The sequence below is a fragment of the Pseudophryne corroboree genome, chromosome 1, assembly GCF_028390025.1.
Source record: "Pseudophryne corroboree isolate aPseCor3 chromosome 1, aPseCor3.hap2, whole genome shotgun sequence".
Taxonomy (NCBI): Eukaryota; Metazoa; Chordata; class Amphibia; order Anura; family Myobatrachidae; genus Pseudophryne; species Pseudophryne corroboree.
In genome coordinates, this window is record NC_086444.1 from 834807455 (window position 1) to 834829575 (window position 22121).

At 47.0% G+C, this 22121-nt stretch overlaps 1 protein-coding gene across 7 annotated transcripts in view; it reads right to left on the bottom strand.

The window, feature by feature from the left end:
* Positions 1–22121, bottom strand: part of PTPN13 (protein tyrosine phosphatase non-receptor type 13) — a 538713-nt gene that overhangs the window by 71941 nt on the left and 444651 nt on the right. For all 7 annotated transcript variants that reach the window (XM_063919874.1, XM_063919871.1, XM_063919870.1 and 4 more), the window contains one exon: positions 13615–13765. In XM_063919874.1, coding sequence (XP_063775944.1) covers positions 13615–13765 — 151 coding nt within the window. The remainder of the gene's footprint in view (positions 1–13614; positions 13766–22121) is intronic.

A 22121-nucleotide genomic window follows, 5' to 3' on the forward strand; every position in this document is an offset into this window, starting at 1 on the left:
TGGCTTGAATCATAGTCGGGATGACCTTGTCAGGAATCCCCCTCCTGTCTAGAATCAGCCATTCAACTTCCATGCCGTTAAACGTAGCCGCGGTAAGTCTTGATAGACGAACAGGCCCTGTTGCAGAAGATCCTCGTGAAGAGGTAGAGGCCACGGATCTTCGAACAACATCTCGAGAAGATCTGCAAACCAGGCCCATCGTGGCCAGTCCGGAGCAATGAGGATTGCTTGAACCTTTTCCCTTTTTATTCTTTTTAGAATTCTTGGGATCAGGGAAAGCGGAGGAAATACGTACGCCAGCTGGTAGACCCACGGAGTTGTCAGAGCATCTATCGCCACTGCTTGTGGGTCTCTCGACCTGGAACAATACCGTTGAGCTTCTTGTTGAGTCGAGAGGCCATCATCTCTATTTGTGGATATCCCCACCGACGTGTCAACCACTGGAACACCTCCGGGTGAAGGCTCCATTCCCCCGGGTGCAGGTCATTTCTACTGAGGAAGTCTGCTTCCCAGTTGTCTACTCCCAGGATGAAGACCGCCGTCAACGCCACGGGTTGTTTTTCCGCGGCCCAGAGAAGAATTCTTGACACCTCTGACATTGCTACTCTGCTTTTTGTTCCGTCCTGTCGGTTTATGTACGTCACATTGTCCGACTGAACTTGAAAAGCCTGATTCAGAAGAAGAAAAGTGGCTTGTCGAAGAGCGTTTGCAGATAGCCCTGAGTTCCAGGATGTTTATTGGAAGGACGACTCCTGGCTTGACCATCTTCCCTGAAACTGCACCCCCTGGGTGACTGCGCCCCAACCTCTGAGGCTTGCGTCTGTGGTTAGCAGAATCCAATTCTGAATCCCGAACCTCTGACCCTCAACGAGGTGAGAAGTTTGTAGCCACCACAGGAGGGAGATCCTGGCTTTTGGCGACAGACGAATCCTCTGGTGCATGTAAAGATGCGATCCGGACCATTTGTACAACAGATCCAGCTGGAAGGGCCTTGCACGAAACCTTCCATACTGAATAGCTTCGTAAGAGGCCACCATTTTCCCCAGAGATCCGGGTTGGCTTCAGGACAGCCCGAACCATCGACTGGATTACCATTGCCTTTTCCAAGGGAAGGAATACTTTCTGAGACTCTGTGTCCAGTATCATTCCCAGGAAAGGAAGCCTCTGTGTTGGTTCTAGGTGAGATTTTGGTAGGTTCAGAATTCACCCGTGATCCAGGAGTAGTCTGGTTGAGAGGCCAATGTTCTCCAACCACTGTTCCTTGGACAGTACCTTTATAAGAAGATCGTCCAGGTATGGAATTATTTTCACTCCTTGTTTGCGGAGTAGAAACATCATCTCTGCCATTATTTTGGGGAATACCCTCAGTGCTGTGGAGAGACCAAATGGCAGGACATGGAACTGGTAGTGACAGTCCTGCAGTGCAAACCGTAGATAAGCCTGATGAGGTGGCCAGATCGGAATATGAAGGTACGCATCCTTGATATCCAGAGACACTAGGAATTCCCCCTCCTCCAGACCTGAAATCACAGCTCTCAGAGACTCCATCTTGAATTTGAACACTCGTAAGTACGGGTTCAACGGTTTGAGGTTCAGGATCGGTCTCACCGAACCGTCCGGCTTCGGTACTACAAGCAAGCTGGAATAGTAACCCTTGTTTTGTAGATGAGGTGGAACTGGAACAATGACCTGGGTCTGTAACAGTTATTGAATGGCGTCCCATGTAAGGTTATTCTTGCCTCTTGTGAAACTGGTAAGCCTGATTTGAAGAATCTGTGAGGTGGGAGCTCCTGGAACTCTAGTCTGTAGCCCTGGGATATAAGGTCTATGACCCAGGGATCCTGGCACGATCTTGTCCAGATGACTGAAGTTTAGTCGGGCTCCCACTCGACAGTCTTCCAGGCATTGCGGTCCACCATCATGAGGTTTTGAGGAAGCAGAGCTTGAACTCTATTCCTGTGAACCGGCATTAGCTGGTTTCCGTGGTTTATCTCTAGCACCTCTGGCGGCGGTAGTGGAACCTCTGGCCTTGCCCCTAAACTTGTCAGTCCAAATGGACTGTAAGTTGGATCCTGAATAGGGCTTCCTAGCTAGGGGTAGGTATGTGGACTTACCCGCAGTAGCTTTGGAGATCCATTTGTCTAGATCATCTCCAAATAAGGCCTCGCCTGTGAAAGGAAGGCCTTCCATGCCTGTCCTGGAGTCCGCAGTCCACTGGCGTAGCCATAGACCTCTGCGTGCAGACACAGCCATAGCTGTGGCGCATGCATTAAACAAGCCTATCTCCTTTATGGCTTCCAGCATCAAGTTTGCAGAGTCCTGTATATGTTGCAGGAGCAAGGTATCTAACCCCTCAATTAGGTTACCCGACCATTTAGCAATGGCTCACGTAATCCACCCACATGCAATAATGTGTCTCTGTGCCACCCCTGCAGCTGTATACAAGGATTTGAGCATAGTCTCAATTTTGCGGTCAGCCGCGTCTTTTAGGGAGGCTGCACCTGGGACAGGCAATACAATTTTCCGTGAGGGCCTGGAGACTGATGCATCCACTACCAGTGGATTCTCCCATTTTTTTTCTATCCTCAGGAGGAAAAGGAAAAGATGCTAACAACCGTTTAGGTATTTGAAATTTCTTATTTGGATTAACCCACGGTTCTTCAAACAGGGTATTTAGTTCCTTTGACACAGGAAAAGTGGCTGAGGATTTCTTTTTTATATTAAAATAAGATTCCTCACTCTCCACTGTCACCTTATCAGGGATAATCAGAACCTCTCTGATAGCTTTTATGAGAGCTTCTATTCCCTGCGACAGAGTACCCTCCCCCACCTAAGTCCACCTCACTCTCCTCCATTCCTGACCCCTCATAATCAGAGTCAGACTGCAGGATATGGGCCAAAGTAAGTTTTTGCGGACAAATGGCAGGGGACTGAGACGCTGGTTTGGGTACTGAGTCTTTTTTCATAAACTCAGTCATAGACTGTCTTAAGTATTGCGTCTCTTTCTCATTCCAAGATAACTTAGTAGAAATGGAGGAAATTATTCCCCTAATGGTGTCCAGCCATGCTGGTTCAGCTCCACTAGCCTGGGAAGGGATACTACACTGAGAGGCAAATTCAGTAAGGATTGCAAAAATTACAAATTAGCAAAAATTGCGAGCAAAAGCAAAATTGAGAAAGCATGCCCAAACGGAAAAACTGCAACACTAATTGAATTTAACAAAAAGAAGGTGGCCTAGTGAAATGTGCAAATATTGCGAAAACCATCCTAATAATCACAATTTTTGCGTACATATTACAAATGTACGCAATTTTTGCGTACAAGTTTCTGATGCTGCATTTTTTGCTAACAATGTTTTTCCCTTAAAAATTGCACAACCTACTTTCCTGCACCCAAATTACAGAAACCACTCAACAATTGTAAATCAATTCAATCATCACTTAATTGGTCAAATTATCTTGTGGTAATTTAGCAATTATTATCTTAAAGACACCATAGTGTTTTTCTTCAAACATTGACTAATGCCCATAACTGTGTTCAAATATATTCAACTAGAGAGTGTGAATTCTAGCCTCTAAACCAGTGATTTTCAACCTTTTTTTTACTCGCGGCACACTGAACAATATTTTAAAATTGACAAGGCACACCATCAGTTCCCAACAGAAAAAAACAAAAAACACACATTGGCCCTCATAGTAAAAAAAAAATCCACACATACATTGGCCTACACAGAAAAAATAATCACATTGCTCCCCACATAAATCATATTGTGCTCTACATAAATCCTATTGCTCCCCACATGAATTATTCACATTGTTCCCCCCGTAAATCCTTATTCTCCGCACATAAATCCTATTGTTCCCCAAAATAAAATAAAAAACCCAAATATTAGCCACTACCGGTCAGCTGTCGTCCTCTCTGTCCCTCAGTGGCGGGGATTGTTCATAGTGGAGTGCTGCGAATACAGAGCAGCGGGCGGTCGGGCAGGTGTGGATGTGGGTGGGCAAGGAAAGCTGTGTATTCAGGCAGGAACTGGAAAATGTCTATGCAGGCGAGTGGGCTGGCTGTGTGGTGAGATGCGGCGTGCGTGACCTATGATATCACACCGCCGCGTCTTCAAGGCATACGTCACGGCTGGAGCACGACTGATCCTCTAAGAAGAGCCCGGGCCACCAGTTCACTCTGAAGGTGCAGGAAGCTGCTCTGGCTCCGCGGCACACCTTGCAACTGGTCGCGGCACACTAGTGTGCCACGGCACACTGGTTGAAAAAGCCTGCTCTAAACCCTACACAACAGCAATTATTGGTATATGTTTAACAAACACAGTTTTTTTGGAGTCAAAATATTTCAATTCGGAAACTAACATTTTTATAAAAAAATAAATAAAAAAAAATAGTGTTTTTTTGATTGTGAAGTGGTCAAACATTACATATTATTGTTTCTTTGCCTTTATTTACATGCATTACATTAAGGAATTATGTGTAAATATTTGTTTCAATAAGTATACAAATGGAGCAGAATCTGCAAAATTTGAAAATAAAAAGATGGTGTTGCTGTTCTTCAACATATGTTTATGTGTGTAGCGCACAAGTAAAATTTAAAAAATAAAAAAAATGTATGTGGGTATGTTTTGTTTAACAAAAAAAATGTTGGTTGTTTAAATAAAAAACAAAAATGTTAGGAAGCTAAATGTCATTCAGCAGATACTTCTAAGCAAAATGCTTGTAAAGGTTATTTTACATTTGCTTCTATCAAATAGTGTGGTTGTCAAACCTCGATTGTTAGCAAGTATAAACACAAATCGGTTAGTAACATATATTTTCACAATCAACATGTGTTACAGAGTTATAGGCCCTACACACTGGCCGATTTTCTGAAAGATATGAACGATCTCGTTCATAAATGAACGAGAACTCGTTCATATCTTTCAGTGTGGAGACTCCAGCGATGAACGATGCGCGGTCCCGCCCTCGTTCATCGCTGGTCTCCCGTCGGCTGTGCATGCAGGCCAATATGGACGATCTCGTCCATATTTGCCTGCACTTCAATGCAGCCGCGTGACGGGGGGAGTGAAGAAACTTCACTCCCCCCGTCACTGCCCCCCCCGCCGCCGGGTCGCTCGTCGGCCGTTTCGGCCGTCGGGCACCTCGGCGGCGCATCGTCAAATTAGTAGGGCCCCTGAAACAATACCCTTACATGTTTCTAATTTCCAATACAGCTGAATTAAGTGATTTGCGGTTTGAGGTGTGAGCTTCTTCAGCTGGGTGTAGTGAAGCAATGATTGCAGTATACATGCAGTCTACAACTGAGGTCAGCTTGTGCAATTTTTAAGGTAGACCTGTAGTCACTCAGAAACTGCATATAAGAAATGTGCGATCTGTTGTAAAAATTGCGAATGCACCGCCCATCAGCATAAGCCCACAACACGCCCCCCACAACACGCCCCTGATCGTAGTTTTTGTGAGTCCAGCCCTGTAGTACGCCCCCTACATGCCTACTTTTCGTAGTGCATACGCAGTTTTTGCTAAGTCTCAGAATTTTTTTTTCACTCCGTTTTTGCTATTTAAGTTGCAGAATTTGAGTTTTTACGCTTTTTTTTGCTAATTTTGCTGACTTGCGATCCTTGCTGAATTAGGCCCTGAGTACACACTAGTGAACCCCCTGGAGAAGAGTAACACTGTGCTTTACATGAAACATACTGTAACAGTGACAGCACACACACATACAGGAAAAGGTTAAATGCACAATTAACCCACAAAGTGCCCTTCCATGGAGACACAGAGAGATTATGGAACCAGCACACAGCGCCCTAATTGATAATAATCGCCCACTCCCCCACCCCCGCTGCTATGACCCCCTGGTACCGCTGAGGTAATCTGGAGTCTCTGTCAGTCAGCGTCTGTGTCCACTGCAGTAGGGCAAATGGCGCCTGTGAGCTGCTGGATCCGCTCATAGTGAAGCCCCGCCCCTTCAATGGTGCGCTGTCTTCCCACTCTTCTTTATACTGGCTGTATGTGTCTATATGCATAAAATGGAGACAGACTCTTTTTATGGATTTGATGCCAGTCTGGGTATTGTGTCCGCTGTTCAGTGTCTGTGTCCATACACAGTTGGGAGATGCAGTCCGACCCATTTAGAAGCTGTGCGTCTCCGCACCCTCATGCCGCCATAATGGCCGGTGACCCTCTAACCGGGATGCTGGCTTAGTACTCACCACTCTTCAGGCTCTGTTAGGGGTGGCGGCGTGCAGCGAGAATGTACGCTCGCCATGGTGGGGCTTGCAAATAGTTCCCTCAGGAGCTAGCATCCTGTCAGCGGGGAATGGGACTATTAACCCTGAGAGACGTTCACCCCCCTAAGACCAACGAAGCAGGCAGGTTGGTGCCATCCAGTCCTGGCTGAAAATAAGAAAAGGTAGAAAATAAATAAAAACTCTTCAGGAGCTTCCAGGGACGTGACCGGCTCCTCCGGGCACATTTTCTAAACTGAGTCTGGTAGGAGGGGCATAGAGGGAGGAGCCAGCACACATAATCAAACTTCTATAGTGCCTATGGCTTCTAGTGGACCCGTCTATACCTCATGGTACCAAATGCATTCCCAGTATCCCCTAGGACGTAAGAGAAATGTCATTATTAATTTATATTCATTATTAATTGCAAGAGATGGAAGTATCTTTTCATAACTGATAAGAACAGTGTAAAGTAGGAATAGTAATTTAATGTGCCCCCCCTACCCACAGTAGAAAAATAAGAATTTACTTACCGATAATTCTATTTCTCGGAGTCCGTAGTGGATGCTGGGGTTCCTGAAAGGACCATGGGGGATAGCGGCTCCGCAGGAGACAGGGCACAAAAAGTAAAGCTTTACGATCAGGTGGTGTGTACTGGCTCCTCCCCCTATGACCCTCCTCCAAGCCTCAGTTAGGTACTGTGCCCGGACGAGCGTACACAATAAGGAAGGATTTATGAATCCCGGGTAAGACTCATACCAGCCACACCAATCACACCGTACAACCTGTGATCTAAACCCAGTTAACAGTATGATAACAGCGGAGCCTCTGAAAAGATGGCTCACAACAATAATAACCCGATTTTTGTAACTATGTACAAGTAATGCAGATAATCCGCACTTGGGATGGGCGCCCAGCATCCACTACGGACTCCGAGAAATAGAATTATCGGTAAGTAAATTCTTATTTTCTCTATCGTCCTAGTGGATGCTGGGGTTCCTGAAAGGACCATGGGGATTATACCAAAGCTCCCAAACGGGCGGGAGAGTGCGGATGACTCTGCAGCACCGAATGAGAGAACTCCAGGTCCTCCTTAGCCAGGGTATCAAATTTGTAGAATTTTACAAACGTGTTCTCCCCCACCACGTAGCCGCTCGGCAGAGTTGTAATGCCGAGACCCCTCGGGCAGCCGCCCAAGAAGAACCCACCTTCCTTGTGGAGTGGGCTTTTACCGATTTTGGCTGTGGCAGGCCTGCCACAGAATGTGCAAGCTGAATCGTACTACAAATCCAGCGAGCAATAGTCTGCTTAGACGCAGGAGCGCCCAACTTGTTGGGAGCATATAGTATAAACAGCGAGTCAGATTTCCTGACTCCAGCTGTCCTTGAAATGTATATTTTTAAAGCTCTGACAACGTCCAACAACTTGGAGTCCTCCAAGTCGCTTGTAGCCGCAGGCACTACAATAGGTTGGTTCAGATGAAATGCTGACACCACCTTAGGGAGAAAATGCGGACGAGTCCGCAGTTCTGCCCTGTCCGAATGGAAAATCAGATATGGGCTTTTGTAAGATAAAGCTGCCAGTTCTGACACTCTCCTGGCCGAAGCCAGGGCTAGTAGCATGGTCACTTTCCATGTGAGATATTTCAAATCCACAGTTTTTAGTGGTTCAAACCAATGAGATTTGAGAAAGTCCAAAACAACATTGAGATCCCACGGTGCCACTGGAGGCACCACAGGGGGCTGTATATGCAGCACTCCCTTAACAAAAGTCTGGACTTCAGGAACTGAAGCCAATTCTTTTTGGAAGAAAATCGACAGGGCCGAAATTTGAACCTTAATAGATCCCAATTTGAGACCCATAGACAATCCTGATTGCAGGAAATGTAGGAATCGACCCAGTTGAAATTCCTCCGTCGGAGCACTCCGATCCTCGCACCACGCAACATATTTTCGCCAAATGCGGTGATAATGTTGCGCGGTTACTTCCTTCCTTGCTTTAATCAAAGTAGGAATGACTTCTTCCGGCATGCCTTTTTCCTTTAGGATCCGGCGTTCAACCGCCATGCCGTCAAACGCAGCCGCGGTAAGTCTTGAAACAGACAGGGACCCTGCTGAAGCAAGTCCCTTCTCAGAGGTAGAGGCCACGGATCTTCCGTGATCATCTCTTGAAGTTCCGGGTACCAAGTCCTTCTTGGCCAATCCGGAACCACTAGTATCGTTCTTACGCCTCTTTGCCGTATAATTCTCAATACTTTTGGTATGAGAGGCAGAGGAGGAAACACATACACCGACTGGTACACCCAAGGCGTTACCAGCGCGTCCACAGCTATTGCCTGCGGATCTCTTGACCTGGCGCAATACCTGTCCAGTTTTTTGTTGAGGCGAGACGCCATCATGTCCACCATTGGTCTTTCCCAACGGGTTACCAGCATGTGGAAAACTTCTGGATGAAGTCCCCACTCTCCCGGGTGAAGGTCGTGTTTGCTGAGGAAGTCTGCTTCCCAGTTGTCCACTCCCGGGATGAACACTGCTGACAGTGCTATCACATGATTCTCTGCCCAGCGAAGAATCCTTGCAGCTTCTGCCATTGCACTCCTGCTTCTTGTGCCGCCCTGTCTGTTCACATGGGCGACTGCCGTGATGTTGTCCGACTGGATCAACACCGGTTTTCCTTGAAGCAGAGGTTCTGCCTGGCTTAGAGCATTGTAGATTGCTCTTAGTTCCAGAATGTTTATGTGAAGAGACGTTTCCAGGCTCGACCACACGCCCTGGAAGTTTCTTCCTTGTGTGACTGCTCCCCAGCCTCTCAGGCTGGCGTCCGTGGTCACCAGGATCCAATCCTGTATGCCGAATCTGCGGCCCTCCAATAGATGAGCACTCTGCAACCACCACAGAAGAGATACCCTTGTCCTTGGAGACAGGGTTATCCGCTGGTGCATCTGAAGATGCGACCCTGACCTTTGTCCAACAGATCCCTCTGGAAAATTCTTGCGTGGAATCTGCCGAATGGAATTGCTTCGTAAAAAGCCACCATTTTTCCCAGGACTCTTGTGCATTGATGTACAGACACCTTTCCTGGTTTTAGGAGGTTCCTGACAAGCTCGGATAACTCCTTGGCTTTTTCCTCCGGGAGAAAAACCTTTTTCTGAACCGTGTCCAGAATCATCCCTAGGAACAGCAGACGTGTTGTCGGAATTAACTGGGATTTTGGAATATTCAGAATCCACCGTGCTGTTTTAGCACTTCTTGAGACAGTGCTAATCCCATCTCTAGCTGTTCTCTGGACCTTGCCCTTATTAGGAGATCGTCCAAGTATGGGATAATTAATACGCCTTTTCTTCGAAGAAGAATCATCATCTCGGCCATTACCTTGGTAAAGACCCGAGGTGCCGTGGACAATCCGAACGGCAGCGTCTGAAACTGATAGTGACAGTTCTGTACGACGAACCTGAGGTACCCCTGGTGTGAGGGGTAAATTGGAACGTGGAGATACGCATCCTTGATGTCCAAGGATACCATAAAGTCCCCTTCTTCCAGGTTCGCTATCACTGCTCTGAGTGACTCCATCTTGAACTTGAACTTCTTTATGTACAGGTTCAAGGATTTCAGATTTAGAATAGGTCTTACCGAGCCATCCGGCTTCGGTACCACAAATAGAGTGGAATAATACCCCTTTCCTTGTTGTAAAAGGGGTACCTTGACTATCACCTGCTGAGAGTACAGCTTGTGAATGGCTTCCAAGACCGTCACCCTGTCGGAGGGGGACGTTGGTAAAGCAGACTTCAGGAAACGGCGAGGTGGATCCGTCTCTAGTTCCAACCTGTACCCCTGAGATATTATCTGCAGGATCCAGGGATCTACCTGCGAGTGAGCCCACTGCGCGCTGAAATTCTTGAGACGACCCCCCACCGCCCCCGAGTCCGCTTGAGAAGCCCCAGCGTCATGCTGAGGCTTTTGTAGAAGCGGGGGAGGGCTTCTGTTCCTGGGAAGGAGCTGCCTGTTGCTGTCTCTTCCCCCTTCCTCTGCCTCGTGGCAGATATGAATATCCCTTTGCTCTCTTGTTTTTAAAGGAACGAAAGGGCTGCGGTTGAAAAGTCGGTGTCTTTTTCTGTTGGGGAGTGACTTGAGGTAAAAAGGTGGATTTCCCGGCTGTAGCCGTGGCCACCAAATCCGATAGACCGACACCAAATAACTCCTCCCCTTTATACGGCAAAACTTCCATATGCCGTTTTGAGTCCGCATCGCCTGACCACTGTCGCGTCCATAAACTTCTTCTGGCCGAAATGGACATAGCACTTACCCGTGATGCCAGTGTGCAGATATCCCTCTGTGCATCACGCATATAAAGAAATGCATCCTTTATTTGCTCTAAAGACAGTAAAACATTGTCCCTATCCCGGGTATCAATATTTTCAATCAGGGACTCTGACCAAGCTACCCCAGCACTGCACATCCAGGCTGTCGCTATAGCTGGTCGTAGTATAACACCTGTATGTGTGTATATACTTTTTTGGATATTTTCCATCCTCCTATCTGCTGGATCTTTAAGTGCGGCCGTCTCAGGAGAGGGTAACGCCACTTGTTTTGATAAGCGTGTGAGCGCCTTGTCCACCCTAGGAGGTGTTTCCCAGCGCGCCCTAACCTCTGGCGGGAAAGGGTATAAAGCCAATAACTTCTTTGAAATTAGCATTTTTTTATCGGGGGCAACCCACGCTTCATCACACACCTCATTTAATTCATCTGATTCAGGAAAAACTATAGGTAGTTTTTTTCACACCCCACATGATACCCTGTTTTGTGGTACCTGTAGTATCAGCAATATGTAACGCCTCCTTCATTGCCAAAATCATATAACGTGTGGCCCTACTAGAAAATACGGTTGATTCGTCACCGTCGCCACTGGAATCAGTGCCTGTGTCTGGGTCTGTGTCGACCGACTGAGGCAAAGGGCGTTTTACAGCCCCTGACGGTGTTTGAGGCGCCTGGACAGGCACTAATTGATTGTCCGGCCGTCTCATGTCGTCAAACGACTGCTTTAGCGTGTTGACACTATCCCGTAATTCCATAAATAAAGGCATCCATTCTGGTGTCGACCCCCTAGGAGGTGACATCCCCATATTTGGCAATTGCTCCGCCTCCACACCAATATCGTCCTCATACATGTCGACACACACGTACCGACACACAGCAGACACACAGGGAATGCTCTTAACGAAGACAGGACCCCACTAGCCCTTTGGGGAGACAGAGGGAGAGTTTGCCAGCACACACCAAAAGCGCTATATATGACAGGGATAGCCTTATAATAAGTGCTCCCTGTATAGCTGCTTTAATAATATAGTTTTGCCACAATTTTGCCCCCCCTCTCTTGTTTTACCCTGTTTCTGTAGTGCAGTGCAGGGGAGAGCCTGGGAGCCTTCCTGACCAGCGGAGCTGTGTGAGGAAAATGGCGCTGTGTGCTGAGGAGATAGGCCCCGCCCCTTTTTCGGCGGGCTCGTCTCCCGCTCTTTAGTGGATTCTGGCAGGGGTTAAATATCTCCATATAGCCCCCGGAGGCTATATGTGAGGTATTTTTAGCCAAAAAAGGTTTTCATTTGCCTCCCAGGGCGCCCCCCTCCCAGCGCCCTGCACCCTCAGTGACTGCCGTGTGAAGTGTGCTGAGAGGAAAATGGCGCACAGCTGCAGTGCTGTGCGCTACCTTAAGAAGACTGAGGAGTCTTCTGCCGCCGATTCTGGACCTCTTCTCGTTTCAGCATCTGCAAGGGGGCCGGCGGCGAGGCTCCGGTGACCATCCAGGCTGTACCTGTGATCGTCCCTCTGGAGCTAATGTCCAGTAGCCAAGAAGCCAATCCATCCTGCACGCAGGTGAGTTCACTTCTTCTCCCCTAAGTCCCTCGTTGCAGTGATCCTGTTGCCAGCAGGACTCACTGTAAAATAAAAAACCTAAGCTAAACTTTTCTAAGCAGCTCTTTAGGAGAGCCACCTAGATTGCACCCTTCTCGGCCGGGCACAAAAATCTAACTGAGGCTTGGAGGAGGGTCATAGGGGGAGGAGCCAGTACACACCACCTGATCGTAAAGCTTTACTTTTTGTGCCCTGTCTCCTGCGGAGCCGCTATCCCCCATGGTCCTTTCAGGAACCCCAGCATCCACTAGGACGATAGAGAAATATAATGTGCTCCCCATAGTATAGAAAGAAGTAATGTGCCCCCTCAATGAAATAGAATGTAATATGTCGTCCCCCCATAATTGAGACATTGTTGCCTACCCTCCCAGATCCTGTGGGAGTGTCCCGTTTGAAGCTTTTATTTCCCACTGCCCTGTATTATAACTGAAATCCCCCAGGTTCTTTGGATTCTTTACTGCAATCTGGGTATCATCAAGGAATTCTGGTAAGGACAGTGATTTGCTGTAGTCACTAGTATTACATTTGTCTAGGATCATCAGCATCTGCTGTTGACTCTCAGCAAACCCCTGTTGGACCCTCCAAGCAGTAGAAAATACAGCTTGCCTGATCCCTGGGATCTGCGTCTTTTGTGTCAGTGTCTGCTGCTAGTGTGTGTGAGCTGTGGCTGATGGCGAGAATGTTTTATTAGTAATCTTTAAAGACACAAAAAGGACAATACAACAAACAGGTTTAAAATCCATTTTTTTTACCAAGAGATGACCATAAAAACAAGTAATTTTTAATTGCTTATCATATGTGGTAAACCAGCAGTAATTAGGCGAAATATAGCTTCAACAGTAGTTGCATAGCCATCACATTTATCATTGGTACTGTGCTGAGTGAGAAGAAAAGAAATATGATTATCTTTCAGTATTTCGGATGTGGTGTATTGCATGTCTTGTAACCTTTTATACCAGGAGTGCTCAACATCTGTCCCTCCAGGTGCTGTGGAACTACACATCCCAGCATGCCCTGCCACATTTGTGCCATTAGGGAATCCCACAAGTATGGCAAGGCATGATGGGATATGTAGTTCCACAACAGCTGGGAGGTGGCTCATGTTGAGCATCCCAGTATACCATTCTCCCCTTTTTTTCTGTCCCCTATATAACTCTTAAATGTTGTATATTAAACATAACTAAGTCTAGTCTTAGACTAATGAAAGGAAATGCATGATTGCTTGTATGTAAGTTACATTTACCACATATTAAAACCCTGGAAGCTTTTACTACGGAAGAAAGTACCTTTTGTATTAGGAGCTGTATTCAACTCCAGCTTTACGGAGATACATTTCAACAGGAAACAAGAATGTCACACCACTGTCCCATAGAGCCTGTCTGTTTTCCTACTTACTGTACTTCACATTATGCTCATCATGACTTTACTCCCAATCACTTCAGGAAACAGAGGAAAAAGGAACATTTTATGGAGCTTACCGTCTGTAACAAAGCTGTAATCTGCTGGGGCAGTACCTATTTTGCCCTGTAAACTGGTCTCGGTTTGATCAGGTGGTGTGCACTGTGGGGTAACCGGAGCATGGACCTTAATAGCTGGTAGCTGTCCTTTTTCAAACAGTAGAGTTACCACCTATAGAAATAATCATTGCATATAGTATTTACTATAAGTAGAAAGTAGTAAAAGGACATGTTATTACTCACTATGGCTTGGGGCTCAGGAAGAGATAAGCCAGTTATCAGTATTATTGGTATCCGGACTATAGATCTATACTAAAAAGGTCTACAGTCAATAGGTCTACCACTAATGGTAGATATACACAAGGTCGACATGTAAAATGCAGACAGTGTCAAAAGGTTGAAAGGGTCAAAAGGTCGACATGATAATGGTTAGTTTTTAACTTTTTTTATTTTTATTTTTCAGACTTTACCATCCACGTGGACTACAAATGGGAATAGTAACCTTGCCTGAAGCATGGCGAGTGAAGCGAGCCATGCGGGTGAATGTGAAACACTAATGGGGCTTGTTTGTGGCATAAAAGTGACAACCCCCCCCCCCTTCCCCCCCAAAAAAAGGTGTCTATCTTTTTGTGTGTCGATCATTTACATGTCGACATTTTGACCCTCTCGACCTTTCCTACTGTCTACTTATTCTATGCCGACCTTAGTGTAGATCTAATAATCTTTCTATTTTATATAAGATTCTACCTCAAAAGATGATTGGTTGCTATGGGCAATTTCTCAATTTGCCCACTTTTTTTGAAGGCTTGATCCATATCCCCCTTAAAAGAGTGATTTGTAGAGATAATGATTCAAATTCTTAGTTTTTAGTGATCTGCAGGTTTATTTTCTAATCTTCGAATATATTAGACGCAAATCTGCCTATAGAGCACCAGTTTTTCAAACCTCTCAAAAAGCACACAGCAATATTATGGCCATAACTGATAGGCAGGGGGAATTTATGAAAGATCAATTTAGTGACTCGCAAATCAAAAATTTCATAATGCTGGGTACACGCTAGATGATATTCTGAACGATATGCCCAATTTCAGAATTTTGGAACTTCATATCGTCCAGTGCACTAGATCATTGGCGATGCGCGCTCCAGCGGATTGTCAACAACATTCCGTCTTACGTACATGCAGGTCTATCAGGGGATGTGGTTGACGATACCATGCTGTCGAAGGCAGCATGGCCCCCGCCTCCCCCCACCCTCCGCCGTTGTTCGTGGCATCGGCAAGTGTGTATGTACTTGCCATTGTCGCCGCGACCCACCGCACACGATATTGCGGGGTACACACTATCGTCTTGTGTGTGAACAGCTTAACTTTTTCAGATATTCCAAACTGGTCAGGTGAGCAAGATTTTTTGCCCGTCCAAAGGGTACAAATAAATGAACTGGAAAAGCTTCAGTAATAAGTAAACAAATAAACAGGCTGTATACCGTCACTCTAACCCTTAATCAGCCAAAGTTCCTGACAGCACAGACTAGTTTACAGTGTAATAGGGAGATTAATAGAGTGCTCCATCTGCTATAATGAAAACCATTACAGGCTGTCTGGCGTGACCCCTCTATCAAAGGCTACTGACTTCTTCTCACTGTTATAGTGCAAAATGTACAACAAAATCTCTTCTGTATTTATCTATAGTAGTTGAAATGGGGAAACAAAAACCTTAAAACCAAAGAAATGACACAGTGCATTAATTATATTGGTCTTTTTACTATACTGAGAACTAATCTCTCTTTTAATTTCTAAATTAAAATTGTGACTAAAATGTTGTTGCACTGTGGCAGAAAGCTGTATGACTTGAACATAAGTTTTCCTTCAAAACCTCATAAATGTTGCGTTGTTGCGATCACTTGCAAAAGAAGAATTGTGCAAAAGTTGAATCATCTCTATTGTAGATGATGCCTTTACATGTTGTTCATATGTAGAGAAGAAATTCTGGGCCTGATTCAATGCTGCACATAAATCAGCTACAATTTCAGTCAGCCGCATCTATGCAACCACATCAAGCCTACGTGGAATTAGTAAAAGAGTTCCACAATCAAAATGTCAACACTGGTTAAACAAAATCCCTGATATGCCGTGCCTCGCTCTGGCTTTTTCGGGGACAAGAGGATAGCCTGGGGCGAATCCATTAACTGCGGTTACTTGCCGTGGCTAACTGGATACCCCCCATAGGCAGTGTGAGGTTTTTAACAGTACAGTATCTGTTTTACAATTTTGAAACATGATGTTACAGCATCATGAGGCAGTTGTATTAACCTGGAGAAGGCAATTGATAAACCAGTGGTAAGTGCAAGGTGATAAACGCACCAATCAGCTCCAATATGCAAATTGACAGTTAGGAGCTGACTGGCTGGTGCGTTTATTACCTTGCACTTATCACTGGTTTATCAATTCCTTATGCCTTCTCCCGGTTAATACATCTGCCCCCATGTTTGAAGTTGTAAAGCCAACACAGCTAATAAGATTTTAAACCTACCGGTAAATCTTTTTCTCCTAGTCCGTAGAGGATGCTGGGGACTACGTAAGGACCATGGGGTATAGACGGACTCCGCAGGAGACATGGGCACTATAAAGAACTTTAGAATGGGTGTGCATTGGCTCCTCCCTCTATGCCCCTCCTCCAGACCTCAGTTAGAGAAACTGTGCCTAGAGGAGACGGACAGTACGAGGAAAGGATTTTGGTAACCTAAGGGCAAGATTCAAACCAGCCCACACCATATAACCTGGAATATACGCAACCAGTTAACAGTATGAACAAACAGTATCAGTCAGCGACTGATCTTAACTGTAACATAACCCTTATGTAAGCAAGAACTATATACAAGTACTGCAGAAATATGTCCGCACTGGGACGGGCGCCCAGCAACCTCTACGGACTAGGAGAAAAAGATTTACCGGTAGGTTTAAAATCTTATTTTCTCTTACATCCTAGAGGATGCTGGGGACTCCGTAAGGACCATGGGGATTATACCAAAGCTCCAAACCGGGCGGGAGAGTGCGGATGACTCTGCAGCACCGATTGAGCAAACATGAGGTCCTCATCAGCCAGGGTATCAAACTTGTAGAATTTAGCAAAAGTGTTTGAACCCGACCAAGTAGCTGCTCGGCAAAGCTGTAAAGCCGAGACGCCTCGGGCAGCCGCCCAAGAAGAGCCCACCTTCCTAGTGGAATGGGCCCTTACCGAATTTGGTACCGGCAATCCAGCCGTAGAATGAGCCTGCTGAATCGTGTTGCCGATCCAGCGAGCAATAGTCTGCTTAGAAGCAGGAGCGCCAACCTTGTTGGCTGCATACAGGACAAACAGAGCTTCTGTTTTCCTAATTCGAGCCATCCTGGCTACGTACATTTTTAAGGCCCTGACTACATTAAGGGAATTGGAATCCTCCAAATCTCCCGTAGCCACAGGCACCACAATAGGTTGGTTCATATGAAACGATGACACCACCTTAGGCAAAAATTGAGGACGAGTCCTCAACTCTGCTCTATCCACATGGAAAATGAGATAGGGGCTCTTATGAGACAAGGCTGCCAATTCGGACACCCGCCTTGCAGATGCCAAGGCCAACAACATGACCACCTTCCAAGTGAGAAATTTAAACTCAACAGTTGGAAGAGGCTTAAACCAGTGAGATTTTAGGAATTGTAACACCACGTTAAGGTCCCATGGTGCCACTGGGGGCACAAAAGGAGGCTGAATGTGCAGAACTCCCTTTATAAAAGTCTGGACTTCAGGGAGAGAAGCCAATTATTTCTGGAAGAATATAGAAAGGGCCGAAATCTGTACCTTAATGGAGCCCAACTTTAGGCCCATATCCACTCTAGTCTGTAGTGGAGAATTCGGCCCAAGTGGAAGTCTTCCGTAGGAGCTTTCTTGGCTTTACACCAAGAAACATACTTCCTCCAGATACGGTGATAATGTTTCGCCGTCACCTCCTTCCTAGCTTTTATCAGAGTAGGGATGACTTCCTCCGGAATACCCTTCCCAGCTAGGATTTGGCGTTCAACCGCCATGCCGTCAAACGTAACAGCGGTAAGTCTTGGAACACGCAGGGCCCCTGCTGTAACAGGTCCTCCCTGAGAGGAAAAGGCCATGGATCTTCTGTGAGCATCTCCTGAAGATCTGAATACCAGGCCCTTCAAGGCCAATCTGGAACAATGAGTATTGTCTGCACTCTTCTTCGCCTTATGATTCTCAGTATCTTTGAGATGAGAGGAAGAGGAGGGAACACACAGACCGACTGAAACACCCATGGTGTCACGAGAGAATCCACCGCTACTGCCTGAGGGTCCCTTGACCTGGCACAATACCTCCGAAGCTTCTTGTTGAGGCGTGATGCCATCATGTCTATTTGAGGAAGTCCCCAAAGACTTGTTATTTCTACAAAAACTTCTTGATGAAGTCCCCACTCTCCTGGATGGAGATCGTGTCTGCTGAGGAAGTCTGCTTCCCAGTTGTCCACTCCCGGAATGAATACCGCTGACAGAGCGCTTACGTGATTTTCTGCCCAGCGCAGAATCCTGGTGGCTTCCGCCATTGCCATTCTGCTCCTTGTCCCGCCTTGGCGGTTTACATGAGCCACGGCTGTGACGTTGTCTGATTGAATCATAACCGGTAGGTCGCAAAGAATATTCTCCGCTTGTCGTAGGCAGTTGTATATGGCCCTCAATTCCAGTATGTTGATGTGCATACAAGCCTCCTGGCTTGACCACAGTCCATGAAAATTCCTTCCTTGTGTGACTGCTCCCCAACCTCGGAGGCTCGCGTCCGTGGTCATCAGAACCCAGTCCTGAATGCCGAACCTGCGACCCTCTAGAAGGTGAGCACTCTGGAGCCACCACAGGAGAGACACCCTGGCCCTGGGGGACAGAATTATTTTCTGATGTATTTGAAGGTGTGACCCGGACCACTTGTCCAGAAGGTCCCACTGAAAAGTCCTCGCATGAAACCTGCCGAAGGGGATGGCCTCGTAGGTCGCCACCATTTCCCCAGTACTCGAGTGCACTGATGGACTGACACTCTTTTCGGTTTCAACAAGTCTCTTACCATGTTCTGGAGTTCCTGGGCTTTTTCCCTCGGGAGAAAAACCCTCTTTTGTTCCGTGTCCAGAATCATGCCTAAGAAAGATAGCCGAGTCGTTGGGACCAACTGCGACTTTGGTATATTTAGAATCCATCCATGTTGCTGTAGCACTCCCAGGGAGAGCGACACGCTTTTCTGCAACTGTTCCTTTGATCTCGCTTTTATCAGGAGATCGTCCAAGTACGGGATAATTGTGACACCTTGCCTGTGTAGGAGCACCATAATTTCCGCCATTACCTTGGTGAACACCCTCGGGGCCGTGGAAAGCCCAAACGGAAACGTCTGAAACTGGTAATGACAGTCCCGTACAGCGAATCTCAGGTATGCCCGATGAGGAGGATATATGGGGACGTGAAGGTATGCATCCTTTATGTCCAATGACACCATAAAATCCCCTCCTTCCAGGCTGGAGATGACTGCCCTGAGCGATTCCATCTTGAACTTGAACCTTTTTAAGAACAGGTTCAGAGATTTTAGATTTAGAATGGGTCTGACCGAGCCATCCGGTTTCGGGACCACAAATAGGGTTGAATAGTTCCCTTTCCCCTGTTGTGTTAGGGGAACCTTGATGATCACTTGCTGTTGACACAGCTTTTGAATTGCAGCTAAAATTATCTCCCTTTCTGGGGGAGAAGCTGGTAAAGCCAATTTGAAGAATCGATGAGGAGGCACGTCTTCGAATTCCAGCTTGTAGCCCTGGGATACAATTTCGATCGCCCAAGGATCCACGTCCAACTGAACCCAGACGTGGCTGAAGAGTCGAAGACGTGCCCCCACCGGTGCGGCCTCCCTCAGTGGAGCCCCAGCGTCATGCAGTGGATTTAGTAGAAGCCGGGGAGGCCTTCTGTTCCTGGGAACTGGCCATAGCAGGCACTCTTTTCCCTCTACCCTTACCTATGGCGAGGAAGGAAGAGCCCCGACCTCTTCTGGACTTATGCGACCGAAAGGACTGCATCTGATACTGAGGAGTCTTCTTTTGCTGTGGGGGAACATAAGGCAAAAAGGTAGATTTACCCGCGGTAGCTGTGGAAACTAGGTCCGCGAGACCTTCCCCAAATAAAACCTCACCCTTGTAAGGTAAAACTTCCATATGCCTCTTTGAGTCTGCATCACCCGTCCATTGGCGGGTCCACAGTGCTCGCCTAGCCGAGACCGCCATTGCGTTGGCTCTTGACCCTAGTAGTCCGACGTCTCTATGAGCGTCTCTCATATAGAAGACTGCGTCCTTGATGTGACCTAAGGTCAACAAAATGGTATCCCTATCTAGGGTATCAAGATCAGCTGACAAGGTATCTGTCCAAGCTGCTACCGTGCTACAGACCCAAGCCGATGCTATAGCCGGTCTGAGTAACACACCAGTATGTGTATAAATTGATTTTAAGGTCGTTTCCTGTCTGCGATCAGCAGGATCTTTAAGAGCTGCCGTGTCTGGGGACGGTAGCGCCACCTTTTTGGATAAGCGCGTCAAAGCTTTGTCCACCCTGGGCGAGGATTCCCACCGTACCCTGTCCTGTGCCGGGAAAGGATACGCCATAAGAACTGTTTTGGGAATCTGCAGTTTTTTGTCTGTAGTGTCCCAAGCTTTTTCAAATAACGCATTCAGCTCATGAGATGGGGGAAATGTTACCTCAGGTTTCTTTTCCTTAAACATGTGTACCCTCGTGTCAGGGACAGAGGGGTCATCTGTAATATGCAAAACATCTTTTATTACAATAATCATAAAATGAATACTTTTGGCCACCCTTGGGTGTAGCCTTGCATCATCGTAGTCGACACTGGAGTCAGAATCCGTGTCGGTATCAGTGTCTGCTATTTGGGATAGGGGACGTTTTTGAGACCCTGAAGGGCCCTGTGACACGGTCAACGCCATTGATTGACTCCCCGTATTATCCCTGGACTCTGCTTTGTCCAATCTCTTATGTAACAAGGTCACATTTGCATTTAAAACATTCCACATGTCCAACCAATCAGGTGTCGGCGTTGCCAACGGAGACACCACAATCATCTGCTCCACCTCCTCTCTAGAAGAGCCTTCCGCCTCTGACATGCCGACACAGGCATACCGACACCCCCCACACACACAGGGATTGTATATATATATATATATGGAGACAGTTCCCCCAATAAGGCCCTTTGGAGAGACAGAGAGAGAGTATGCCAGCACACACCCAGCGCCAATAACACTGGAAACAAAATTCCCAGATAAACAGCGCTTTTATGTAATCATAGATAAATCTATACACTCACTGCGCCTTACAAGTGCCCCCCCCCCCCCCCTCTTTTTTGCCCTCTGTCACCGTGTTCAGCAGGGGAGAGTCCGGGAGCCAGCTTCTGCAGTGTGCTGTGGAAGAAAATGGCACTGGTTAGTGCTGTGAGATCAAGCTCCGCCCCCTCAGCGGCGGGCTTCGGTCCCGCTCAAATTTATTTATACTGGCGGGGGATTATAAAATATATTGCCTCCGCAGCCTATATATTCCTATGAGCCAGTCCTAGAGGTTTATTGCTGCCCAGGGCGCCCCCCCCTGCACCCTGCACCCATCAGTGCCTGCAGTGTGTGTAGTGTGTGGGAGCAATGGCGCGCAGCGTTACCGCTGCGCGTTACCTCATAGAGGATCTGAAGTCTTCAGCCGCCTTTGAAGTCTTCTTTCTTCGTATACTGACCCGGTATCTATCTTCCGGCTCTGCGAGGAGGACGGCGGCGTGGCTCCGGGACGAACGGCGAGGGTGAGACCTGCGTTCTGACTCCCTCTGGAGCTAATGGTGTCCAGTAGCCTAAGAAGCAGAGCCTATCATTTAAGTAGGTCTGCTCCTCTCTCCTCAGTCCCACGACGCAGGGAGCCTGTTGCCAACAGTGCTCCCTGAAAATAAAAAACCTAACAAAATTCTTTTTCAGAGAAACTCAGGAGAGCTCCCCTGTAATGCACCCAGTCTCCTCTGGGCACAGGATCTAACTGAGGTCTGGAGGAGGGGCATAGAGGGAGGAGCCAGTGCACACCCATTCTAAAGTTCTTTATAGTGCCCATGCCTCCTGCGGAGCCCGTCTATACCCCATGGTCCTTACGGAGTCCCCAGCATCCTCTAGGACGTAAGAGAAAAAATGCTTCAAATTACTTTATTAACAGGTCAACATTATGGGTTCAGTTTTGACATTTTTGTCAAATTGGTAACTGCAGACCCATCCAATCACCCACAGCATGCATTTACCAGTCCTAGTCTTGATGCAGGAGATACAACTGGAGACAGATGGATGTCTGTATAGATCACAATTCCATCAGCACACCCATGGAACACATCCTGTGTGAGAATATCCAGCAAGCGTAGCCACTCAGTCGCAAATTGAAGTTGTGCGGAGATGTGCACAATTCTGAAATGCTGTAATTGCCCTAACTGGCATT